General features: G+C 35.9%; 1 protein-coding gene across 1 annotated transcript in view; it reads right to left on the bottom strand.

The window, feature by feature from the left end:
- Positions 1–27,603, bottom strand: part of EFCAB5 (EF-hand calcium binding domain 5) — a 178,257-nt gene that overhangs the window by 123,998 nt on the left and 26,656 nt on the right. Inside the window, exon 6 of the mRNA XM_055317835.1 lies at positions 7,888–8,464. Coding sequence (XP_055173810.1) covers positions 7,888–8,464 — 577 coding nt within the window. The remainder of the gene's footprint in view (positions 1–7,887; positions 8,465–27,603) is intronic.

Raw genomic sequence — 27,603 nt, 5'->3', positions numbered from 1 at the left:
CTACATAATTGGCTTTGAAAAAAAAAATTTAGTGTGCATTATAACCTCCTCTGGAACTTATTCTCAATACATTCCTAAAGGTTCTGATTCAAAAGGTCTAAGGAAGAAGCTAGGAATCTGCACATTTAACCAAGAATCCAGATAATCCCGATGCGATTTGTAGGTAACCATACTCTGAGAAAGACTATTTTAGCTGAAAATTGAAATTCCATGTCCACATATAAAAGAAAACAAGAGTTCTGTATAGATCTCTTACTTTATTCTAGAAGTATATATGTACTTAATTTCAAAAGAATTATTATTCTAAAGCTCCTGATTAGTTGCTTACCCTATAGGAAGAACACTAAAAGAGATCACAAAGAATTTTAGGTTCTTTTATAAATTTTAGTATAAGTATTCATGCCAGAAGATATTAGAAGGAAAGTATGAAAGATTTAGGAAGAGAAGAAGACATCCAAAGTGTCTTATTTGTTTCATTTTGTTTTGTTTTGTTTTTAAAGATCTGGAAGAGACCTAGATGTTATCTAGACCAGGGCCTAGGACCCAAATCTGGCCTACTACCTGGTATTGAACCACTCAATAGTTAAGATTGGCTGTTACATTTTAAAATAGTTTTTTAAAATCAAAATAAGAATAATAGTTTGTGGCATGGTGGAAAATCTATGAAACTCACATTTTAGTGTTCATAAAGTTTTATTAGAACACAGCCATGCTTATTCATTTACATATTTTGTATAATTACTTTTGTACTACAATAGCAAAATCGAGTAGTTGTGACTCAATTTTCCAGGCAAAAATCCTTTAATTAGGGGGTATAGCTCAGGGGCAGAGCATTTGACTGCAAAAACCCTTTAATTTTTATGTAATCAAATTTAGCAATATTTTCATAATTTTGAGTCATGGTTAAAAAGGCTTTTCTATGGTAATAAAGGAACTAATCTCTGGTTTCTTCTAGTTGTTGTGTGTTTTCATTTGTCACATACACATACTTAGAAGGATATGTTCTATGGACAAAAAAAATCTGCAAATAAAGCTAAAACAATACTTAGTAGTTCTTTTGTTGGGATTGTTGGTATTATTACTTTGAAGCTATTGAAACTAATGTAAATTGTAGGATAAGACAAATAATCCTATTCATGTTGTTAGGAGCCAAGATTTTTAGAAAAAATATAAATATAATTCAAAATCAAGGAGTCAGGTAAAAAACCTGAAACATTATATTTGATACAAAATTATCAATATTTACTCATTATTTTTAAAAATTATATTTGTGAGTCCTGAAAGAGCCTAGGAGCAATGATAATACAATATTTATGAGCATTGCTAGCTCCCAGATGAATGATTGCTATTAAAAGTGACCAAGAATCCTTTTAAAAAGTGCACAAAGCTTTCAAAGACTAAAGGAGTAATGTTGGAAGAATACAGGAGCCAAAGTTGGGTCAAGCTGAGGATCAAAAGAAAAGGTAAATATAATGGCTTAAAATACATTGAATATATATTAAAATCAATGTGTCTACAATGATACTCAAAAGGAACACTTCTCCCAAAAGGGAAAGAAAACCTTTCATTTGTTGCCCCTCCAGGTGACTACTGATAGACAGATACAGAGACATAAAGAAACATAGATATATATAATATTTTGAAAATTTGTGATTAAAAAGAAAGAATTAAACATTTATTTTGTCTTATTAGTAGGAAGCATATTTCAATGTAACCAAATACATAGCAACCAAGTGGGATTTATTTCAGGGTTTCCAATAGCTCAAAATTAGGAAATCTATTAATAAAATTCATCAACAGGTCTAGGCTGAAAATCAAATGATCATCTCCATAAGTGTTGAACAAACATTTGACAAAATTAACAATCATTTTTGAGCTTTAAAAATTGGCTCAGTTGGTTAAGCATCTGATTACTCATTTCAGCTCAGGTCATGATCTCGGGGTCATGAGACTGAGCCCCATATGCAGGTTGGGGAGCACAGCATCTGCTTGTCCTCCCTTTGCTTCTCCCCCCACTTGTGCGTGCTCTCTTTCAAAAAAATAAAATCTTTTTTTTAAAATCACTCTATAAAGGATCTAGAAAAAAGTTCAAAACACAAACTCAGTAAAAGGAAAGAAATAATAAAGATTTAGAGGGGAAATAAATAATATGGAAACCAAAAAAATCCCCAATCTCCGCCATGGTAGTGTGTGCAGCTGAGGGTTTCTCATCATGTTTTCTCAAAAGACTTTCAGGATCAAGTGATTCCTGGCCAAGAAACAAAGACAGAATTGTCCTATTTCCCAGTGGGTTCAAATGAAAAGTGGTAATAAAATCAGGTACCATTCCAAGAGGAGACACTGGAGAAGAATCAAATTGGATCTGTAATGACAGCACATGGGATGGCACATATATTTATGCTGCATGGAGGTCATGTGCTTGTATCCTGTCACTCTGTAAACATCACTGCTACCTGAACAATAGACATGTTTTATTACGGAAGTGATTTTACTCTCTTACTATGCTTCTGCACCAGTAAGTTGGTTCGGTAATAAATACATGCAATCTTTTATTTGAAAAAAAATTAATTAAAAAAATGTTTAAATAGACCAGTGAACCTTTTGGCCTTTTGAAAATATCAACAAAATTAACCTCTAGCAAGACTCATTAAAGAAGAGAGAGAGAGAGAGAGAGAGAACAAATAAAATTATTAACAAAAGAGGAGAAATAGCAACCAACACCACATAGATACAAACAATTCTTTAAAAAAAAAAAGATTTTATTTATTTATTCATGACAGACACAGAGAGAAAGAGAGAGGCAAAGAGAGAAGCAGGCTCCATGCAGGAGCCTGAGGTGGGACTGGATCCCGGGCCTCCAGGATCACACCCCGGGCTGAAGGTGGCGCTAAACTGCTGGGCCACCCGGGCTGCCTGATACAAACAATTCTAACAGAATATTATGAAAACCTATTTCCCAATAAATTGGACAGCTTAGAAAAAATGGGTAAACTCCTGAAAACATACAACCTACCAAAACTAACAAAAGGAGAAATAGAAAATTTGAACAGACTAATCACCAGCAATGAAATTGAATCAACTATCAAAAAACTTCCAAAACACAAAAGTCCAGGACAAGATGGCTTCAAGGGTGAATTCTATCAAACATTTTTAAAAAGTTAAAGATATCCAATGGGAAAAGGACTATCTCTTCAACAAACGGTATTGGGAAAAACGGACAGCAACATGCAAAGAATGAAACTGGACCACTTTCTTACACTATGCACAAAAATAAACTAAAAATGGAAGAAAGATAAATATGAGACCTGAAGCCATAAAAATTCTAGAAGAAAGCACAGGCTACAGCAGCTTCTTTCTAGATATATCTCCTGAAGCAAGGAAAACAGGAGAAAAAAATACACTATTGGGGCTACATCAAAATAAAAAGCTTGGGATCCCTGGGTGGCGCAGCAGTCTGGCGCCTGCCTTTGGCCCAGGGCGCGATCCTGGAGACCCGGGATCGAATCCCACATCTGGCTCCCGGTGCATGGAGCCTGCTTCTCCCTCTGCCTGTGTCTCTGCCTCTCTCTCTCTCTCTGTGTGTGTGTGACTATCATAAATAAATAAAAATTAAAAACAAACAAACAAAATAAAAAGCTTTTGCACAGTGAAGGAAATAATCAACAAAACTAAAAGGCAATCCACAGAATAGGAGAAGATGTTTGCAAATGACATATCCAATAAAGGGTTAGTATCCAAAATATGTAAAGAACTAATACAACTAAAGACCCAAAACCCAAATATTCCAATTAAAAAATAGAAGACATAAACAGACATTTCTCTAAAGAAGACATCCAGATGGTCGACACATGAAAAGATGAACACCATCCATCATCACGGAAATGCAAATCAAAATTACAATGATACAACCTCCCACCTGTCAAAATGGCTAAAATCAACAACACAAGAAACAATGAGTGTTGGTGAGGATGCAAGAAAAGGGAACCTTGTGCACTGTTGGTGAGTATTAAAACTGGTGCAGCTACTGTGGAAAACAGTATGGAGCTCCCTCAAACTCTAAAAAATAGAACTACCTTATGATCCAGCAGTCCACTACTGGATCAAAACAAAACAAAACAAAAACATATTTTGTATTATATATATTATAATATTATAATGCTTATTTCACTTAGCATTATACTCTAGCTCCACCCATGTTGTTGCAAATGGTAAGATTTCATCCTTTCTGATGGCAGAGTAGTGTATATATATATATATGTATATATATATATATATAGAGAGAGAGAGAGAGAGAGAGAGAATAATGCTAAGTGAAATAAGTCCACCAGAGAAAGACAAATACAATATCGTTTCACTCATATGTGAAATTTAAGAAACAAAACAAATGAGCAAAGGAAAAAAAAGAGAAAGAGAAAGAGAGACAAACCAAGAATCAGACTCTTAATTATAGGGAACAAACTGATGGTTACCAGAGAGGTAGGTGTGGGGGTAGAGGAAATAGGAGATGAGGATTAAAGAGTACATTTACTATGATGAAATAAAATTAAGTTAAATTAAAAAGTCATTCTATAATATAGAAATTAGGCACATTTTTCCTTTCTTTCCTTTTTTTTTTTTTTTTTAGAGTTGGAGGAAGGATAGAGGGAAAGGGAGAGAATCTTAAGCAGACTCCATGCCCATCATGGAGCCTGAGGCTAAACTCCATCCTAGGACCCTGAGACCCTAAGATCATGATTTGCACCCAAACCAAGAGTTGGACACTTAACTAACTGAGCCACCCAGACACCCTGCACATTTTTTCTAATGTAATAAAATATATCTTTTTCAGATCCAAATGAAGTAGAGTTATGGCATTAATATATAGTTTTAAAAACTGTTCATGATGAGGCAATAATACAAGAATCATCCCTACTAAAGTCATAAACAAGGATGCCCATGTAATCACTATATTTAACATTCTTTTGGAAGTAATAGGTAATGTAACTATGTAAGAGGAAGATATTACAAGCATAAAAATTGAAAACAAAGAAGGAAAATTTCTATTTTTGCAGATAATATTGTTGCCTTGCTAGAAAAATCCAAAAAAACAATGAAAATTTTTGTATAAACAAGTGTCCCTGGGTGGCTCAGTTGGTAAAGCATCCAACTCTTGGTTTTGGCTCAGGTCATGATCTCTTGGTCGTGGAATCAAGCCCCACATCCAGTGCCATGTTCAGTCTGCTTCAAATTCTTTCTCCCTCTCCCTCTGCCCCTCCCCACTCGTGTTCTCTCTCTCTCTTCTCTCAAACAAATAAATGAATCTTTTAATAAAAATAAAATTTTTCTATAAATGATGGAATCCAGTCAGGTAGCAGAGTATAAAAAATATACAGAAATTAATACCTTTCATGTATTCAAACTACATATAGATAGAAAATGTAATGAAAGCAGAAAGTCCCATTTACAATGGCAATAAAAAAATAATAAAACAACTAGTAATAAACCTAATAAGAGATGCAAGCTTAAATGAAAAAAAACCTTAAGATAACAATGATAGATACAAAATAAGATGAGCAAATGGAAAGACATATGTTTTCAGATAGAAACTTTTGTCATTATTAAAGATGTTGATTTTCCCTAAGTTAATAAATAAATTTTTTTTATTTTTTTTTAATTTTTTTTAATTTTTATTTATTTATGATAGTCACAGAGAGATAGAGAGAGGCAGAGACACAGGCAGAGGGAGAAGCAGGCTCCATGCACCGGGAGCCCGACGTGGGATTCGATCCCGGGTCTCCAGGATCGCGCCCCGGGCCAAAGGCAAGCACCAAACCGCTGCGCCACCCAGGGATCCCCGTTAATAAATAAATTTAAACAGATTTCAATAAAAATTCCTATAAGGTTTGTTTTGCTGTTCTTTTTCTTGTTTTCAAGTATATGAATCATTTCTAAAGTTCATACTAAAAAGCAAAAACATGGGGCGCCTGAGTGGCTTAATTGGTTAAGCATCTGCCTTCGGCTCAGGTCATGTTCCTGGGGTCCTGGGATAGAATCCTGTATTGGGCTCCCTGCTCAACATGGAGTCTGCTTCACCCTCTCCCTCTCCCTCTGTGCACACTCTTTCTTTCAAATAAATAAATAAAATCTTAAAAAAGTAAAAACACCAGAATAAAAGAGTAAATAATGAAGACTAGCACAGTCAGATTTATTGAAATACAGATCTTCCTCTACTTATGATAGGGTTAGGTCCCAATAAACCCATTATAAATTGAAAATATCTTAAGTTGAAATGCACTTAATACACCTAACCTATCCAAATCATAGTTCAGTCAAGCCCACTTTAAATGTGTTCAGAAAAAAATAAATTTATTATTAAAAAAATGTGTTCAGAACACTTATATTAGTTTACAGATGGGCAAATCGTCTAACAAATGCCTATTTTATTAACTGTTGAATATCTCATATAATTTATTAAATACTGTACTAAATGTGAAAACCAGATTGGTTGTATGGGTACAAAATTGTTTAAATCTATGGGTTGTTTACCTTTGTGACTGCATGGCTGACTGGGAGCTGTGGCTCACCGCCTACTGCTAAGTATCATAAGAGAGCATCACACCGCATATTGCTAGCCCAGGAAAAGATCAAAATTCAAAATTCTAAGTATGATTTCTACTGAACACATACCACTTTTGCACTAACATAGAGTAAAAGAATCATTAAGTGAAACCACTGTAAATCAGGAACTGACTGTATACTTAAAAGTCTCAGTGATTTTTTTAAAAAAAGATTTTATTTATTTATGAGAGACACAGAGAGAGGCAGAGACATAGGTAGAGGGAGGAGCAGGGCCCATGCAGGGAGCCTCTTGTGGGGCTTGATCCTGGGACTCCTGGATCATGCCCTGAGCCGAAGGCAGACGCTTAACCGCTGAGCCACCCAGGCATCCCACAAGTCTCAGTGACTAAAGCAATGCAGCATGGTGCGTGAACAGGGAGACAGTCAATGGGATAGGATAGAAAAATGCAGAAGTACACTCTAAATATATAGGAATTTAGTAATAAAGTTTCAAACAGCAGGGCAAAATAGACATTGTTGGGATCACTATGTAGCTATTTGGGAAAGGAAAAAGTTGAATTCATATCTTAACATCTTACACTAGGATAAATTCCAAATGGATCAATACTTAAAATGGGAATAAAACAATAAAAACTCCAGAAAGAAAACATGGGAGGATTCTTTTGATATCTTGAAAATAACAAGGACTCAAAATCCAGAAGTCATAAAATGAAAGTAAATAAATTCAATCACATAGAAATAAAATATCTTCTGCACGACAAAGAGGTACATGGCAAGTAAAAAAAAAAGGAAGAAATTTAAAATCTGTATTTGCATTTGCTCCTGTATGTATAAATAAACTGGAAAAATCCACTGAAAATGAAGAACAGTCATTATTTATGTCAGAGGTGGAGTACTGGGTAGATGGAAGATAGAAACTTTTCATTGTATAACTCTATACATTTGGACTTTTGAACCAAGTGAATATATTGCCTAACCCAAAAGTTAAATTTTTTATTTTTTTTTATTATTTTTTTTTCAAAAGTTAAATTTTTTAAACGTCCCTATTCTCATATAGCTTACTTTGTAGTGCAAGGAGACAGATAACTAAATAAATGTATACTTTGAATCATTGAGATAACTAAATCCATGAATTCAAGAAAATTGTTTAATATGCTTCATTAATCTTCATAGCACCTCGTAAATAGTGAAGCACATACTAGTAGCTCAATACATACTTCTTGAATAACTACAAAATTATGTATGTCCTATTTGTATGATTATGTTACTGTTTTACTTGCTTTCAATGTAAGAATTTAGATCATCAACTGAAAATACAACAAATTGTACCTGTTGGGGACAGTGTTGGGAACATGTATCTTCAGGTCTTCTGTGACATCCCTCATCACTCTTTGATAACCAGACATTCCTGAATCTTTTATATAATAAGGATTGTTTCTCATTAAGTATTCCCCCAAATGATTATTTGGATTAAACTTGGTTGTAATATCACCTTCTACCCAAAGCTTCTTCTTTTCCACTTGCATTAACATTTTTTCCACTCCAGGAACTAAGGTAGGTAGAAGTTTGTCCAGCAAATATGCACGACTGTCCAATGTCATGCTTTCAGCATTAAACCACTCTTTGGCCAAATTATCCCTTGGGAGGTTTTTTTCAGCCTTTTTTTCTAGTTCTTTATTCAGGTTATCCTTATCTATTATTTTCTGCTGCATTTTCTGGGCTCTTGCCTCCAATCTTTCAAAAAAATTTTTCTTCCATGGCTGTTCTAGCTTTGAATTCAGCGCAGTTGGATCTAAATTGAAGATCACTTTTGCAGGTTTTCTAACCACAAAATTCTTTGAGACTCTAGTGCTAGAGTCCTTTATTGAACAAACTGAAGTTTCTGACTGCCCTTCCAGGTGTATTTCTGAGGAGGAAGAAAAGTGAAACATAAGAAACATGAGAAGTAGATTTTAATCTATGTTACTTTAGAATATTATTAGAAAATATTTTTTATAAGGGAAGGAAGAAAAAAAATGTGTGGGAAATATCAGAAAGGGAGACAGAACATAAAGACTTCTAACTCTGGGAAATGAACTAGGGGTGGTGGAAGGGGAGGAGGGCGGGGGGTGGGGGTGAATGGGTGACGGGCACAGAGGGGGACACTTGACGGGATGAGCACTGGGTGTTATTCTGTATGTTGGTAAATTGAACACCAATAAAAATTAATTTATTAAAAAAAAAAGAAAAATATTTTTTACATTCATTTACATGGTATATCCAAACATAGCTGAAAGTAACACAAAATCAGGTAACAGTGACTTTCACCATAAGAACATTAATTGTTGACTTAATCAGAAGTCATTCAATAGCTCACTGCTTTTCATTAAGTACCTAGCCTGTTTCTATTCTTTTTCGTTTTTTGTGCTTGCACCTGAGGATTACAAGGTAGCTCTTGCAGCTCCCAGAATCACTTCTTTATGGGAAAAGAGAATTGAGAACAAAAGGGTTTTCTCCTTTTGTGGTTCTGTTTTATTATATAAGAAGAGAATATCCCTGACTTTCTGCTCCAAGATTTTCCTTTATGTTTCCTTGGCCTTATTAAGTTGCATATCTACCCCTAGATTAATAACTGGTAAAGGAAAAAGGGATTATGAATAGTTTTAACTAATCATAATTTATTCCTTCATGCCAGGATTTAGAGCAAGTTCCGGATAGCAAGTGATTTCCATATGCTACAAAATTGAGGCTCAGTTAGCAGGCAAAAAGGTGAGGAAATGTCTGCTAAGTAGGCAGTGAAGAGTCTACCATATATATATATATATTTAAATATATTTCTTCCCACTCTCATATATCCAGCCTCTTTCAGGGTTTTCATTTTAAAAATGCAGTACTGGGGATCCCTGGGTGGCGCACCAGTTTGGCGCCTGCCTTTGGCCCAGGGCGCGATCCTGGAGACCCAGGATCGAATCCCACGTCAGGCTCCTGGTGCATGGAGCCTGCTTCTCCCTCTGCCTGTGTCTCTGCCTCTCTCTCTCTCTCTCTCTGTGTGACTATCATAAATAAAAAAAAATAAAAAAATAAACCTAAAAATGCAGTATTGAGGGTGGCTCAGTCAGTTAAGTGTCTGCCTTAAGCTCAGGTCATGATCCTAGGGACCTGGGATCGAGTCCCATGTTGAGGCCTGCAGCCCCCCTGCTTGTGCACTCTCTCTGTCTCAAATAAATAAATAAAATCTTACAAAAAATAAAAATGCAGTATTGAGATATTCGACCAAGATAGTGGAGTGAGAACAAGTACTTACATCCCTTACACACCAAAATCTATAGAAATTACAAAAGAAAGAGAGAGAGAGAGAGAGTGTGTGTTAATATAAAAATAAGAAAACTGGCAATCATGAAAGTGGTCTTCAGTAGTCAGAAATTTTGAAGGTCTCTGAAAAAATGTAAGGAAGGTAGAAGTAGATTGAAGAAACTATAGGACTAAAAAAAAAAATACAGGTGAATATCACTGTGAAATTTGGGACCAGCTTTGAGGTACTCCAAAGTTTGTTTTTTTTTTTTTAAGATTTTATTTATTTATTCATGAGAGACACACAGAGAGAGGCAAAGACATAGGCAGAGGGAAAAGCAGGCTCCATGCAGGGAGCCCGATGTGGGACTAGATCCCCAGACCTGGGATCACGCCCTGAGCTGAAGGCAGATGCTCAACCGCTGAGCTACCCAGGTGTCCCAAGGTACCCCAGGTTTAAAGAATGTAGATGTGGGTAGCAGGAGAATGACTGACCATGTGTATACCTTCATCCCTATTTGAGCTAATCATTAGGCATCAGAGGTATTCACCCCTGCACTGGGACAAGGGGGTTTGGGCTAGAGAGGCAGGGCAATGTCTCTACACAGAAAGAAAATGAATTGTTGACAGGCTTCACTGTCTGTATGCTTTATGCCTCCTCCATAATCACTGGCAGCAGTGTGCAGATAACAGAAACTCCATCCACAGAAAAGCAAACATGGATTCCCAAATGCAAATATAAGTACACATAGAAGAATCACTAAATATTTAAACTACCTCCATGACTAAATCCAACAAATACAATAATTGATACTACCCAAGGAAATACCATTAATAAATGTAAGGAGTCTCTAAAAGAATTGTAATTAATATCCTCAGAGCAGAGAAATCAGAAGGAATAAAAAGAATGTTATTAAAAAATACAATTAAGAGAGCTTGGGCATCTCATGCTCAGATCTTGATTTCTAGTATCATTCTCCAAACAAACAGACAGACCGACAGACAAACACTACAATGATTACGGTACAGCAAAGGCACACAGCAGCCAACTGAAAGAGCTCCTAACAGCCAAAGATGGAATGATTTGAGCAATGTAATAAAATAGCATTGGATTCTAAACCAAGTATAAATATCCATAAATCAGCATTAAGTAAACAAATGGGGGAAAACAGACAAATCTCCTATGCAGAAGTATTTCAAATAATTTAGGTAGGTACTCTAGGAGGTAGAGCATAACTCTCTTCCTTTAAAAATTATTTATTTATTTGAGAGAGAGAGAAAGCATAAGTGGGGGAAAAGAGGAGGGAAAGGGAGAGAAAATCTGGAGCAGACTCCTGGCTAAGCACAGAGCTCAACACAGGGCTTGATCGCACAATTCCAAGATCATGACTTGAGCCAAAACCAAGAGTCAGACACTTAACCAACTGAGTCACCCAGGTGCCTCAATTATCTTCCTCTTAAGTATAGGCTGTGCATAGTGACTTCTTCCAAAAAGTACAGTATGGAAAAGGGGGAAAATAATAACTTTTCAGTGGACAAACCAGACAAAATCTATCTCAGCCAAATGATCAAGACTAACATCAACAATGGAAAGTCATGTTGATAGCATATATAATATGCTAAATAGAATATGAGAAGAACAGCAGTTATCCTCTGTAGTCTTCCTCCCCAAAATCCATAACCCCGTCTAATCATAATTTAAAAATCAGACAAATCCTAATTAGGGACATTCTACAAAAATATCTGATAGTGGGGCACCTGGGTGGCTTAGTGGGTTAAGCGTCTGCCTTCAGCTCAGGTTGTGATCTCAGGGTCCTGGGATAGAGCCCTGCATACTGATGTCCCTACTGGAGGGGGAGCTTCTCCCTCTGTTTCTTCCCCTCCTCCCTCCTCATGTTCATTTGTGCACTCTCTCAAGTAAATAAATAAAGTCTTTAAAAAGAAAAATATCTGATAGCACTTCTTGACATAGTCAAGGTCATCAAAAACAAGGAAATATTAGAAACTGTTAGAGCAAAGAAAACTCTAAACAGACATGGCAATTAAGAATAATATGGTATCCTGGAATAGTAAGAGGACACTAGATAAAAACTAAGGAAATCTAGGTTGCCTGGGTGGCTTAGTTGGTTAAACAACTAACCCTTGGTTACAGCTGGAGTCATGATCTCAGGTTCATGAGATCAAGCCCCATGTTGGGCTCCACTCTCAGTGTAGAGTATGCTTCAGATTCTCTTTCCCTCTCCCTAGGTCAGGGAAATTGACCCCTCTCCCCACTCATGAACTCTCTTGTTCACTCTCTCTCTCAGATAGAGAGAGAGAGAGAGAGAGAGAGAGAGAGAGAGAATCTAAAAAAAAAAAAAACAAAGGAAATCTGGATAAAATATGCTTACTAATTGTGACAAATGTGCCACTTTAATACAAGGTATTAATAATAGGTATAACTGGATGTGGGATAAACAGGAACTCTCTGTATTATTTTCAAAATGTTTTTATAAATCTAAAAGTATTCAAAAAATAAAAGTTTATTTTAAAAAAGAAACTAGGGGTGCCTTGGTGGCTCAGTTGGTTAAGCAGCTCAGGTCATGATCCCAGCGTTAGGGGATTGAGCCCCACATTGGGCTCCCTGCTCAGCGGGGAGCCTGCTTCTTCCTCTCCCTCTCCCTGCTGCTCCCCCTGCTTGTGCTCTCCTCTCTCTATAAATGAATAAATAAAAATCTTTTTAAAAAAGAAAAAAGAAACTAAACAAACCAAAAAAGAAAAGGAAATCACTTGGAAATTAAAAAGAATCATTGCTATCAACAAAACCATAAACACACTGCCTTGAAGATCAGCAAGCTGGAAGACCAGGCCAAAGGAGATAAAAAGGTCAAGGGAAATAAGAGAATGGAGGATAGATCCAGAACTTTTAATATTCATCTTATAAAAGTATTTAATGGAGTGAATCAAGACTAGAGAGATAAGGAAATATTTAAAGTGATAATGCAAGAAGATATTTTACTACTGAAGAAAGATACAAATCTTACCAAATGGAGTTTCTGTTTGGGATGATGAAAAACCTCTGGAACTAGACAATGGTGATGGTTGGACAACATTGTGTATTTACTTAATGACAGTGAATTGTACACTTCAACATAGTTTAAATGGTAAATTGTACATTATGTGCCTTTTACCATTATTTTTTTAAAAGCACCAAATAACAAATGCAAGATACATGATTAAAATACAAAAGTAGTCTTTGAGAACAATGAAGCCAGACCTACAGCAGAGCTCTGGACACCTGGCTCAGCTCCTGACTCACCTCAGTTCACTCACTTGGAGAAACAAGTCTGTCAGAAGGTCCACCAAAGCAATGGCTTTTAAGGACCTGGGAAGACACCTATGGAACCAGAGGTGGCAATTCACCAAAATAGAATTACTCTAGCCAACCACAACATAAAATCTTTGGAGAAAGTCTATGCTGCCTTACTTGATCAGAGGCAAAAATGTAAAGAATCTCAAAATGAAAGGACCAGTTTGGATGCCTTGAGAATCACTATAAGAAAAATTCCTTGTGGTGAAAGTTCTAAGACTTGAAGATCATTTTCAGATAAGGATCCACAAACAACTCACTGATTTGTACAGCCCTTCTGAGATTGTTAGGCAGATTACTTCCATCAATACTGAACCAAAAGTTGAGGTTGAAGTCACCATTACAGATGCTTAAATTAACCTTTTAAATAAATTGATTGTTAGTTGTTAAAATTGATTAGTTGTTAAAAAACCAATGATAGATTTATACATATATATGATATATATATGAGATATATATATATATATATATAATCTCCTAGGTATTAGCAATAACTGTTTAAGTATATAATTTTTTGAAGATTCTTTCTACAATAGTGACAAAACTGGAGAATACCTAGAGATAAACCAAACAAAAATGTGTCAAGACCAATATGAAAAAAAAAACTATAAAACTTTTGGTACTGGCATAAGGATAGACATATGTGAATATAATAGAATTGAAAGTCTAGAACTAAACCCATATGTCCACGGCCAACTAACTTTTTTTAATTTTTATTTATTTATGATAGTCACACACAGAGAGAGAGAGAGGCAGAGACATAGGCAGAGGGAGAAGCAGGCTCCATGCACCGGGAGCCCGACACGGGATTCAATCCCGGGTCTCCACGATCGCTCCCTGGGCCAAAGGCAGGCGCTAAAACACTGCGCCACCCAGGGATCCCACGACCAACTAATTTTTGACAGAGGTTCCAAGGTCATTCAACGGGGGAAAAACTGTTTCTTCAGCAAATGGTGCTATAAAAACTGGATATCCACATGGGAAAAAAATGAAGTTGGACCTCTAGCTCCTATCATATACAAAAACTATCCCTAATAGACATAGAACATTCTGCCCAACAACAACACAATACACATTCTTTTCAAACGCACATGGGATATCCTTCAGATAAATCATATGTTAGGCCACAAAACAAATCTCAACAAACTTAAAAACATAGATATCACATAAAGCATCCTCTCTGACTAAAACAGGATGAAGTTAGAAATCAATAACAAAAGAAAAACTGGAAAATTCACAAATCTGTGGCACTTTAAACACACATTCTTAAACACCAACGAACCAAAGAAGAAATTACAAGGGAAATAGAAAATTCTTAGAGATGAATGAAAATGAAAATATAACATACAAAACTTATGGGATACAGTGAAAGCAGTGCTCAGAGGGAAATTTATAGCCATAAGTGACTACATTAAAAGAAGACCTCAAATCAATAACCTAACTTTACATCTTTTTTAAGATTGATTGACTGATTTAAGAGAGAGAGAGAGAATGTGTGCACGCACATGCATGCACATAAGGGAAGGGGCAAAGGGAAAGAATCCCCAGACCGATTCCCTGATGAACATGGAGCCCAGCTCTGGGCTTGATCTCACAACCCATAAGATCAGGACCTAAGCTGAACCCTAGAGTCAGACACTCAACCAACTGAGCCACCCAGGCACCACCACAAACCTAACTTTACATCTCAAGGGACTAAAAAAAGGAGAGCAAGATAAACTCAGAACTGAAACAGAAGGATGGAAATAATAAAGATTAGAGTGGAGATAAACAAAATAGAGAATAGAAAAATAGTAGAGGAAATCAATAAAGCCAAGTTAGTTCTTTGAAAAGGCCAATAATTGATAAACATCTAGTTAGACTGGCAAGGAAATAGAAAAGACACAAATAAGCAAAATAAGAAATGAAGGTGGGAACATTACCACCAGTCTCAAAGAGGTAGGAATAATAACCTAGAATAAGTGGACAAATTCCTTGAAACAAAAAAATTATCTAAACTGACTCAAAAAGAAATAGAAAATCTCAACATACCTATAGCAGGTAGAGACTGAATCAGTAATCAGTGCTCTCCCAGCAAAGAGAAGCCATGGACTGGATGGCTCCAACAGTGTAATCAAACATTTAAAGAATTAAAATCGGGGGCCCCGGTGGCTCAGTCAGTGAAGTGTGTGATTCTTTTTTTTTTTTTTTAATTTTTATTTATTTATTTATGATAGCCACAGAGAGAGAGAGAGAGGCAGAGGGAGAAGCAGGCTCCATGCACCGGGAGCCAGATGTGGGACTCGATCCCGGGTCTCGAGGATCGCGCCCTGGGCCGAAGGCAGGCGCCAAACCGCTGCGCCACCCAGGGATCCCCGAAGTGTGTGATTCTTAAGCCCCATGTTGGGTGTAGAGATTACTTTAAAAAAATAAAATCTTAAAAAAGAATAAACATAAAGTAAAATAAAATCAATCCTTACCAAGCTCTTCCCAAAGAATTGAAGGGGACAGGATGGTTTCTAACTCATTCTATGAGGCCAGCATTAATCTAATACCAAAAGCAGATAAAGACAACACAAGAAAAGAAAACTGCAGACCAATATTCCTTTTGAATATAGATGCAAAAATCCTCAACAAGATATTAGCAAATCAAATCCAAGAGCATAGTAAGAGGGATATTCACCACAATCAAGAGAAATTTATCCCAGATATGCAATTGTGATCCAACATAAGACAATTGGGGTCATTCATCACATTAATAGAATGAAGGGAAAAAAACCCCACGTAATCATCTCAATTGACATAGAAAAGGTATTTGACAAAATCCAACATCATTTCATGATTAAAAAAAAAAAACCCTCTCAGAAAACTAGAAACGGAGGGGAAATTCCTCAGAATGATAAATGATATTTATTTAAAAACCCACAATTAACATCATACTCAATGGTGAAAGACTGAAAACTTTCCCCTAAGATCAGGAAAAAGACAAGGATACACACTTTCACAGCCGCTATTCAACATTGTACTGGAAGTTCTAGCCAGAGATATTAGAGAAGAAAAAGAAATTAAAAGTCATCCATTTTAGGAAAAAAAAAAGCCCTATATTTACAGATGACATGATCCTATATATAGAATATCTTGGAAAAATTCACAAGAAAGCCACTAGAGCTAATAATGAATTCAGCAAGGTTGCAAGATACAACACCAACACACAAAGTTAGTTGTGTTTCTTTACAATAGCAATGAACAACCCAAGAAGGAAATTTGGAAAGCAATTCCATTTTCAAAAGCACCTAAAAGAATTACTTAGGAATAAATCTAACCAAGAAGAATAAAGATATAAATACTGAAAACCACAAACTATTGATGAAAAAAATTAAAGAAGACAAATGAAAAAAATCCTGTGTTCATGGATAGGAAGACTTAATTTGTAAAGAGGTAAATACTACCCAAAGGGATCTATAGATTCAATGCAATTTTATCAAAATTCAAGTCTCTTTCACAGAAATGGATGAGCTGATCCTTGCTTTCATATAGAATTGTAAAGGGCCCTGAATGGCTAAAACAATCTTGAAAAAGGATAAACTTGGAAGGGGTGCCTGCATGGTTCAGTCAGTTAAACAACTGCCTTTGGCTCAGGTCATGATCCCACGTCCTGGGATGGAGCCCTGAGTCAGGCTCCCTGCTCAGCAGGAAGCTTGTTTCTCCATCTCACCACTGCTTGTGCTTTCTCTTGCTACCTTTCTCTCTCTCTTCCTCTCTCTCTCTCAAATAAATAAATAAAATATATTTTTTAAGAAGGATAAACTTGGAAGATTCACATTACCCAATTTTGAAACTTACTACAAAGCTAAAGCTAAAGTAATTAAAAACAGTATTAGAGGCATAAGGACAGACACAGACCAACAAATAGGACAGCCCATAAATAAATCTACATATATATATATATACACATATTTATATATGTATGTAAGTATACATGTTAATTTGTGTGTATATATATATATGTATTTTTTTTTCTTTTCTTTTATTTAATTTTTTAATTTTTTTATGTATTTTTTTCAAGTCTACTCAATGGAGGAAGAACAGTATTTTCAACAAATGGTGCTAGGACAACTGGATATCCCATGCAAAGGATTTGGAAAGTTGGGACTTTTACACCATATGCAAAAATGAACAAAAATTTAATGAAAGATTTAAACTTAAGAGCTAAAGCTATAAAACTCTCGGCTGAAAACTTGGGGAAAATCTTTATGACATTGGATTCAGCAATGACTTCATGGATATGACATCAAAAGCACAGGAAACAAAAGGAAAAATAGATAAACAACTTCATCAAAATTAGGAAGTTTTGTGCATCAAAGGATAGAACGAGAAAGTGAAAAGACAAAATACTGAATGAGGGAAAATATTTGCCTATCATATATCTGATAAGAAATTAATGTTCCTTAACATAAAGAATATAAAGTACTTCTAAAATATAACAACAAACAACCCAATTAAAAAATAGACAAAGGACTTTTTAAAAAATATTTTATTTATTTATTTGAGAGAAAGAGTGAGAGATCCAAGCAAGGGGGAGGGGTAGAGGGAGAAGCAGACTTCCTGAGTAGGGAGCCTGATACAGACTCAATCCCAGGATCCTGGTATCATGACCTGAGCTGAAGGCAGACACTTAACCAACTGAGCCACCCAGGTGCCCAAAGAACTTTAAGAGACATTTCTTCAAAGAAGATATACAAGTAGCCAATAAACATATAAACAGTGCTCAACACCATTTGTCATTAAAGAAACACAAATCAAAACCACAATGAGAGGATGCCTGGGTGGCTCATTGGTTGAGCAGTTGAGTGGTTGAGTGTCTGCATTGGGCTCAGGGCATGATCCCAGTCCGGGGATAGAGTCCTGCATTGGGTTCCCTGTGGGGAGCCTGCTTTTCCCTCTATTTATGTCTCTGCCTCTCTCTGTGTGTCTCTCATGAATAAATAAATAAAATCTTAAAAAAAAAACACAATGAGATAGCACTTCACTCTTACTAGGATGGTTATAAAAAATTAAGATAAAAACAAAATAAGTATGGGTGGGAATGTGGAGAAATTGGAACTCTGGTGCATTGCTGGTAAGAATGTAAAATGATGTAGCCACTGTGAAAGAGTTTGGTAGTTTCTCAAAGGATTTAAACATAGAATAACATATAACTAAATAATTCCACTCTCAGGTATATATCTACAAAAATTGAAAGCAGAGATTTGAACAGATATTTGTACACAATGTTCATAACAGTATTATTCACAATAGGCAAAAAGTGAAAACCCAAACAAACATACATCAACAGATAAATGAATAAATAAAATGTATATACACGCAGTGGAATATCATTCAGCCATTAAAAAGGAATAAAATTTGATATATGCTACAACATGGATGGACCTGGATACCTAAGGAAAAATACTGTAGCTAGAGTAGGCAAATTCATAGAGATAGAAAGTGATATAGATATCACTATGAATTGGGGAAAGTAACAAAAGGGAATGTATTGTTTTGGGTAGAGGGTTTTTGTTGGGGATAATGGAAATGCCTTGGCTATAAACAGTGATAATGATTATACAATATTGGCAATATATTTAATGTCACTGAATTGTACACTCATAAACAGTTAAAATGAAAAATATTATATATATTTTACCACATTAAAAAAAAAGAGCATCACCATGATTCCAGAATCACTCTCATGCTACCTCTCCAGTCACAGCTTCCCTCCAAAGTTAACACTAACATTCCTTCCTTCTTCCCTTCCTTTCTTCCTCTCCCTTTCCCTCTCCCCCTATCTTCTTTTCTACCTTCTTTCCTTCTTTGGTAAAACTTCCTAGACTTCCGGCACTATAGATTAATTTTACCTGTTTTTGAACTTCATATTAATGGAATCATTCAGCATGTGCTCTGTTGTATCTGGTTTTGCCCAATAATTTAACTAAATTAACTTTTATCTACATTGCATGGCAGTAGTTGTTATTCACTGATGCATAGTATTCTATTGTATGAATATACTATACTCTTAAAATTCAGTCCACTGGTCATAGACATTGGAATAGTTTCCAAATTTGGCTAGAACAAAAAAGAAGCTGCCATAATCATTCTCCACATGTCCTTTGGTAGATGTATAGATTCATTTTTCCAGGAGTATAAATGCTGAAAATGAGGTATGTTCAGGTTTATAAATAGTGCCAAACAGTTTTCTGAAGTTATATCAATTTAGATTCCCACCAGCACTGTATGAAAATCCCTGTATTCCATAACTTTGCCAACATTTGGCACTGTCTGCTTTTTGTTATTCTGTTGAACACATAATTTTATCTCGTGATTTAAATTTGCATTTCTCTGGTGACTCATGAACTGGAACACATTTTCCTCTATTTATAGGCTATTTGAATGTTCTCTTTGATGACGTTTCTGTTCAAATCTACTGTCTATTTTTCTGTTGGGCTGTCTTGTCTTATTGATTTGTAGGAGTTTTCTATATAGTCAGTTAAAAACCTTTGATGAACAAAGGTACAGTAAATATCTTCTCTCAGATCCTGCTTGCCTTTTCATTCTCTTAATGGTGATTTCTGATGAACAGAAGTTCTTTTTTTTAAAAAAAAGATATATTTACTTATTTTGAGAGAGAGCAAGCAAGCGGGGCAAGGGGGAAACAATCTTTCAAGCAGACTTCCTGGAGAGGACAGGGCCAAACATGGGGCTTCAGCCCACAATCTACGAGGTCACGACTTGAGCTGAAAACAAGAATCAAAAAAAAAAAAAAAAAAAAAAAAGAATCAGAGGCTTAGCCAACTGAGCCATCCAGACACCCATGAACAGAAGTTCTTAATTTTAATGTCTATTTCCCAAGTTTTTCTTTTATGTACAACATTCCTTGTGTTCTGCTTAAGAAATCTTTGCCTACTCTCAAATCATGAGAATATTCTCCTATGCATTTTACTAAAATGATTTATTGTTTTATTATTCACATTTAGGTCTAAAATATATAGAATTTATTTTTGTGTGTGGGGTAAGGTAGGACTCAAAATACATTTTTCATCATTTCTGAAAACACCTTGTTTTATTTTTTAATTTATTTTTTAAAGATTATTTTTATTTATTTTTTAAATATTTTATTCATTTATTCACGAGAGAGAGAGAGAGAGAGAGAGAGAGGCAGGGACACAGGCAGAGGGAGAAGCAGGCTCCCTGCAAGGAGCCGGATGTGGGACTCGATCCCCAGACTCCAGGATCACGCCCTGCGCGGAAGGCTGGCACCAAACTGCGGAGCCACCCAGGGATCTCCCACCTCTTGTTTTAAATGTAGGACTTCCAATTGGACTATTCTGTTCCATTTGCTTGTCTATACTGATGTCATTATCATGCCATACTAATTTTTGTAACTCTGTTACAAATATTGATATTTGGTGGTATAAATCCTTCCACGTTGTTGTTCTTCAAGATTTCCTTGACTTTTTTGGGTCCTCTGCATTTCCACATACATTTTAGAATCAACACGTCAATGTATACACACACAGACACATATATAGAGAGCCCTGAGAAATTTTGATTAGAATTACATTGAATCTAGAGATCGATTGAGGGAGAACTACTATCTTAACAATATATATTAAGTCTTGTAATTCATGACATGAGTAAGGTATATCTTTTCATTTATTTAAGACAGCTTTAATTTCTCTTGGCAAAGCTTTGTAATTTCAGAATAGAAGTTTGGCTCATTTTTGGCTAGATTTATTTCTAGATATTTAAGGTTTTTGATGTTATTAAAATGGTATTAAAATTTTTTATTTTCTAATTATTTCTTGCTAATATGTAGAAATATAATTGTTTTTGTGGGTTTTGTTTTATTTCTTAAAGCCTTTACTTTGAAACATGATGGAAAAATCTTACAGCTACACACAGAAAAGTAAGACATGATCACAGTTGAAAGTGAAGACAATATAACCAGAAAGCTTTAATGTCTGTCAGCAAATGTTTAAGCTAAAGTTCTGAGTGTGACAAGCAGGGCTGAAAGGAATGGTAATTAGTGTTCTTCTTCAAGAGAATACACATCAACCGCCTCATAATCTTTCTCAAGGCCAGCTATGTCCTCATGGGTTTCAGAAAACTCTCCTTCCTCCATGCTTTCACCCACATACCAGTGAATTAAGGCATGCTTGGTATATATTAGGTCAATCTTATGGTCCAGGTGGGCTCAGGCTTCAGCAATGGCTGTGGTGTTGCTCAGTATGCACACAGCTCACTATACTTTGGCCAGGTCTCCACCAGGTACCACAGTAGGAGGCTAGAATTAATGCCAATGGGGCACCAGTCCACAAACTGGATGCTGCAATTGGTCTCGATGGTGGCAATTGGCAGCATTGACATCTTGAGAAATCACAGGCAGCAAGCCATGTGGTTTTTTTTATGACAAGGGTCATATTTCACCATCTAGTTGCCTGGCTCAAAGCATCCAATGGTGATCTGTGCTACAGAAAGCTATTCATGGTAGGCTTTCTCAGCAGAAATGACAGGGGCATATGTGGCTAGAGGGAAGTGGGTGCAGGGATTGGGTACCAGGTTGGTCTGGAATTCTGTCAGATCAACATTCAGGGTTCCATCAAATCTGGGGGAAGCAGTGAGGGAAGACACAATCTAGCTAATAAGGTGGTTAAGGTTAATGTAATTTAGGCATTCAATATCAAGGCTGCTGCTTCTTCTTTTAGGAGAGAGTCAGTGAGCGAATGTGCATGTACGTGTTTAGGGGGGCAGAAGGAGAGAAACTTTCAAGCAGACTCCCTGGTGAGGGCAGAGCCAGATGCGGGGCTTGATCCCACAACCCATGAGATCATGACCTGAGGTGAAACCAAGAATTGAATGCGTAACCAACTGAGCCACCCAGGTGCCTCAATATCGAGGTTTCTGCAACAGATGTCATAGATGGCCTTGTTGTCTACCATGAAGACACAGTCAAAGTGCTCTAGGGTGGTGTTGGTAGTAAGGACAGTTGTAGGGCTCAATTACAACAATTGTGGAAACTTGAAGGGCTAGGTAAATGGAGAACTCCAGCTTAGAATTCTTGCCATAACTGACAGAGAGATGTTCCATCAGTATGGAGTTTGGAGGTGAACCCAGAACCAGACCTGTGCACTGGTGAGCCAGTTTCTGAATTCAGTCCAAGACAGGGCCAATAATCTCCCTGCCAATGGTGTAGTGCCTTGGGGAAACAACTTCTTTGCCTGTGATGAGGCACTCAGGGTAAAAGAGCTGGTGGTAGGTGCCAGTGTAGACGTCATCAATGACTATAGGTTCCAGATCTACAAACACTGTCCTGGGCACATGCTTGCCAGCACCCATCTCACTGAAGATGTTGAAGAAATAATCTCTTTCCTCAATGGTCTTGTCACTCAGTATCTGGCCATCAGGCTAGATGCCATGTTCCAGGCAACAGAGTCCCCAGCATGCATTGCCAATCTGGACGCCAGCCTGGGCAACATGGATGAAGATGTACTTATGCATGATGGCTCCAGGTAGCAGGCACAGGTGACAGGAGCAGTCATAGGGTCCCAGTTACCATCCCTCACAAGCTAAAAGTTGAGGTAAGTAATGCATGAAAAGTTATTTTTTTGTATATTGACTTTGTATGCAGAAACCTTGCTAATTTATATCGATTACTTTATTCAATTATGTTATCAGCAAAAAAAGAGACATTTCTATCTTATTCTTACTAATTTTTATAACTTTTATTTCCTTTATTTGTGTTCTTGCACTGGCTAAAACCATGTATTTTTTTAGGAGGAATGATCTGTTTTTAACACACCTTTAGAAATTAAGACACATTAATGCAGGGACTCTGTCTCCCAGAAGTTAGAACAGTGTCAGAAACATAGTAAGAACTCAATTACTTGATAAATGAATAAATGTTGTGTTAAAAAATATTATGGACATTGGAATCACAGATACCAGGGTTCAAATTCCAGCTCTAATCTTTCCTAGCCCAGTAATTTAGAACAAGTTACCCAGTTTAGACTCAGTTTCTACCTCTGTAAAATGGAAACAATAATTATACTTTACAAGAGAGTCATGAGAAAATTATATATGTGTATATATGAAATTATATACTCTAAAACATCTATAGTTTTTTTTTTAAGATTTTTATTTATTTATTCATGAGGGACACAGCGAGAGAGAGAGGCAGAGACACAGGCTGAGGGAGAAGCAGGCTCCCTGCAAGAAGCCCTATGTGGGACTCGATCCTGCATCCTGGGATCACGCCCTGGGCCAAAGGTAGATGCTCAACCCCTGAGCCACCCAGGAGTCCCTATAGTTATTATTTTTATTGGATGAACTCACACAGAGAGAATGTCTAGAGTGAGAAGAGGACCAAGAAAGGAATCTTTAAAAAGGAATCTTTAAAAAAAGGAATCTTTAAAAAATAACACACATGTTTATTAAAATCAGGGTTTTTTTGTTGTTTAAGTCAGGATGTTATTGCTGCTGCTCAAAGGTCATTGCATGACTTATAAGTCTTATGCAACATTTTTAAAGAATAGACAAAAAGAAAAGAACATGGGAATCTGAGGAGTGATTAAAGAGTTGGGAGGAAAATAGGATAGATTAGAATCATAGAAACCACAAAAAGAGTTTCAAGAAGGGTGTATTATTAAAGACCTTTTCAATTTCAAGCAATAGAAATCCATCTCATATATCTTAAATTAAAAATATAAAATATTAGTTCATATAGCTGGAAAATCCAGGAATATAACTGTTTTCAGGCATCACTGAAATCTACCTCTAGTTTCTAATTTGCTCTGTTGAATTTTTAGGCAGGTTGTCCTCAGATATTGATAAAAATGGTCAGCAGCAGCTTTAGATTTTCATAATCTTTATAATCATTGATTTTAAAAATTTGCCATTAAAATTCCAGTTTAAAAACATCTGGTTTGGATCCCTGGGTGGCGCAGTGGTTTGGCGCCTGCCTTTGGCCCAGGGCTCGATCCTGGAGACCCGGGATCGAATCCCACATCGGGCTCCCGGTGCATGGAGCCTGCTTCTCCCTCTGCCTGTGTCTCTGCCTCTCTCTCTCTCTCTGTGACTATCAAAAATAAAAAATTAAAAAAATTAAAAAAATTAAAAAAAATTAAAAAAATAAAAAAAATTAAAAACATCTGGTTTAAGGCTTTAATTGACTTGGTATAAATTATTTGCCAATTTCTGAACCATTCACAGCATTGAAGGGGTGGTGAATATTCTGATTGATCAAGTTTGGATCACCACCCATCCCTAGAAATAAAAGGATGAAGCCAGCCACATTTAAACCAAATGGATTCCAGAATGGGAGAAGATATTTGCAAATGACATATCAGATAAAGGGCTAATGCCCAAGATCTATAAAGAACTTATCAAACTAAACATCCAAAAAACAAATAATCCAATTAAGAAATGGGCAGAAGACATGAACATGAAGACTTTTTTCTTTTTTTTTCAGACTTTTTTCAAAGAAGACAAATAGCCAAGAGACACATCACAACTGATAAATTATTGAACACTACATCTGAAACTAATGATCCACTATGTGTTGGCTAATTGAATTTAAATAAAAAAATAAAGCAAATGGATTAAGGACAGAAGGGTGGTTTCCCAAAGAGATGTTGGACAGACAAAAAAATATTACCATTACAGAGGAAGTGGTCAATAGTGTCAAAAATGCTGCAGAGAAATCAAATGATATAAGAAGTAGAAGGTATATTTACCATCCAGTTATTCTTCATGACCTTAGGGCAATTTCTGTGATAAGAATGGAAGGAACTAGGATTTCAGTGGTTTGAAAAGGGACTTGGAGGTGAGGTATAAACTGGATAAGTGGACAATTATTTCAAAGAATGTGATTGTGAAGGGAAGGATTTTTCTTTACAGTATGATAGTCTTGACTATATTTAGAGAGTGAAAGGAAGGAGCCAATGTAGAGAGGAAAACAGACACTACAGGAGAGAGATTAGATGATGGTCCTTAGGATCTGAGGAGATATGAGAGATTGAGATAAAAAAATATGTAATAAATTTGGATGAGGTGTTTCCTACACTTACTGGAGGGCATTCCCTCTAATAGCCTCTATTTTTTGTGGAATAAAATAAATATTGCTAAAACTGACAAATGGTGTGATCATAGGCTTGAATGTGCATAATAAAAGTTTGAAATAATCATTATGGAGGTGTAAGGAAGCATATCACAAACAGATAAATGAGTTTCCAAGTAACATAGAAAGTCCATCTGAGATGGAAGACCACATATTTCTGTTGGTGTTAGCACATTAAATTGTATGACTTTTTCCTAGCATAACTCTGGGTTCCCAGGACCAAGCTAACTCAGGCTCTGAACAATAAGCTATCCATTTTTAAAATATATATATATTTATTATTATATATAATAATATACATATATATTGGCTGTTGAGGTGATTGGAATGAAAAACTTCATGGGAATCTTAAAGTTTTTTTCTCACATGGCCATGGAGATGGAATATTTCAGGCCTTTTCAAATATTACCCACTAGTCAATTTGCCTCTGTGTGTTGAAAAAGATACCAGTGCCCAGCTCAACCACAATAGGATCAGGGCCATGCATTGTTAAAGTCTTTTGCTTTTGTTATTTCATGGATGCAGAAGAAAGGAAGAAATAGATATGGAAATTATTTTTATACACATTATTTTTAAGATAACCAGAAAGTAGTTATTGATTCATCCCTCAATAATTAATTCCTCTCAAAAATTGTACTAGTGCAATAAAAGGGCAAGGGACCAGACCTCCATATCATAGAGCATTTTTAAAAAAATCTTATTAGTAAATATTTAAGACCTATAAGTATAATGATGACATAATAGGTAGTCATGTATCTACCCTTAGTTTAAAAAAGAAATTACCTAAATATTAAAGCCTCTCATACACCCCTACTTTAATAGAAACTCTATTCTGAACTTCATGCTTATCATTTCTCTGCATTTGTTTATATTGTATCAAAGCAGTATAATATTGTTCTTCTTGCTTTTAAATTTTGTAAAAATTATTTCATGCATGTGTATTCTGTGACCTTTTTAATACTTAATATTATGTTTGGAAAATTCATCTCTATTGAAAAGTGTAGCTCTAGTTCATTGATTTAAAATTTTTTTTATTTTAATTCCATTTAGTTAACATACAGCATTATATTAATTTCAGGTGTACAATATAGTGATTTGACAATTCCATATATCACCCAGTGCTCATCAGGACAAGTGCATGCTTTAATCCCCATCACCTATTTCACCTACCCTCCCCACCTTTTCCTCATTTTTTTTCCCTCATTTGTTTTGTTTCTTAAATTCCATATGAGTGAAATCATATTGTATTTGTCTTTCTCTTATGGACTTATTTCACTTAGCATTTTAGGCTAGCTCCACCCATGTTATTACAAATGGCAAGATTTCATTCTTTTTGATGGTGGAGTAATATTCCATTATATATCACATCTTCTTAATCTATTCATCTATTGATGGACACTTTGGCTACTTCCGTAGTTTACCTATTGTAAATAATGCCACAGTAAAACACTGGGGTGTGCATGTATCCCTTCAAATTAGTGTTTTTGGTTTTGTTTTGGGGGTAAATACCCTGTAGTGGACTGCTGGATCATGGGGTAGTTCTATTTTTAACATTTTGAGGAAGCTCCATACTGTTTTCCACAGTAGCTACACCAGTTTGTATTCTCACCAACAGTACACAAGGTCCTTTTCTTGCATCCTCGCCAACACTCATTGTTTCTTGCGTTGTTGATTTTAGCCATTCTGACAGGTGGGAGGTGATATCTCATTGTAATTTTGATTTGCATTTCCGTGATGATGGATGATGTTCATCATCTTTTCATGCATCGACCATCTGGATGTCTTCTTTGGAGAAATGTCTGTTTATATCTTCTGCCTATTTTTTAATTGGAATATTTGGGTTTTGGATCTTGAGTTGTATTAGTTCTTTACATATTTTGGATACTAACCCTTTATTGGATATGTCATTTGCAAACATCTTCTCCTATTCGGTGGATTGCCTTTTAGTTTTGTTGATTATTTCCTTCACTGTGCAGAAGTTTTTATTTTGATGTATTCCCAATAGTGTATTTTTTTCTCTTGTTTTCCTTGCTTCAGGAGACATATCTAGAAAGAAGCTGCTACAGCCGATGTCAGAGAAGTTACTGCCTGTGCTCTCTAAGACTTTTATGGCTTCAGCTCTCATATTTATGTCTTTCTTTCATTTTTAGTTTATTTTTGTGCATAGTGTAAGAAAGTGGTCCAGTTTCATTCTTTTGCATGTTGCTGTCGATTTTTCCCAACACCATTTTTTAAAGATATTTTTTCCCATTGGATATTCTTTCCTGTTTTGTCAAAGATTAATTGACCATAT

Source organism: Nyctereutes procyonoides, unplaced genomic scaffold, assembly GCF_905146905.1.
Source record: "Nyctereutes procyonoides isolate TBG_1078 unplaced genomic scaffold, NYPRO_anot_genome, whole genome shotgun sequence".
NCBI classification, from domain to species: domain Eukaryota; kingdom Metazoa; phylum Chordata; class Mammalia; order Carnivora; family Canidae; genus Nyctereutes; species Nyctereutes procyonoides.
The sequence above is the reverse complement of the archived record's forward strand: the minus strand, read 5'-3'. Positions and strand labels throughout refer to the sequence as shown.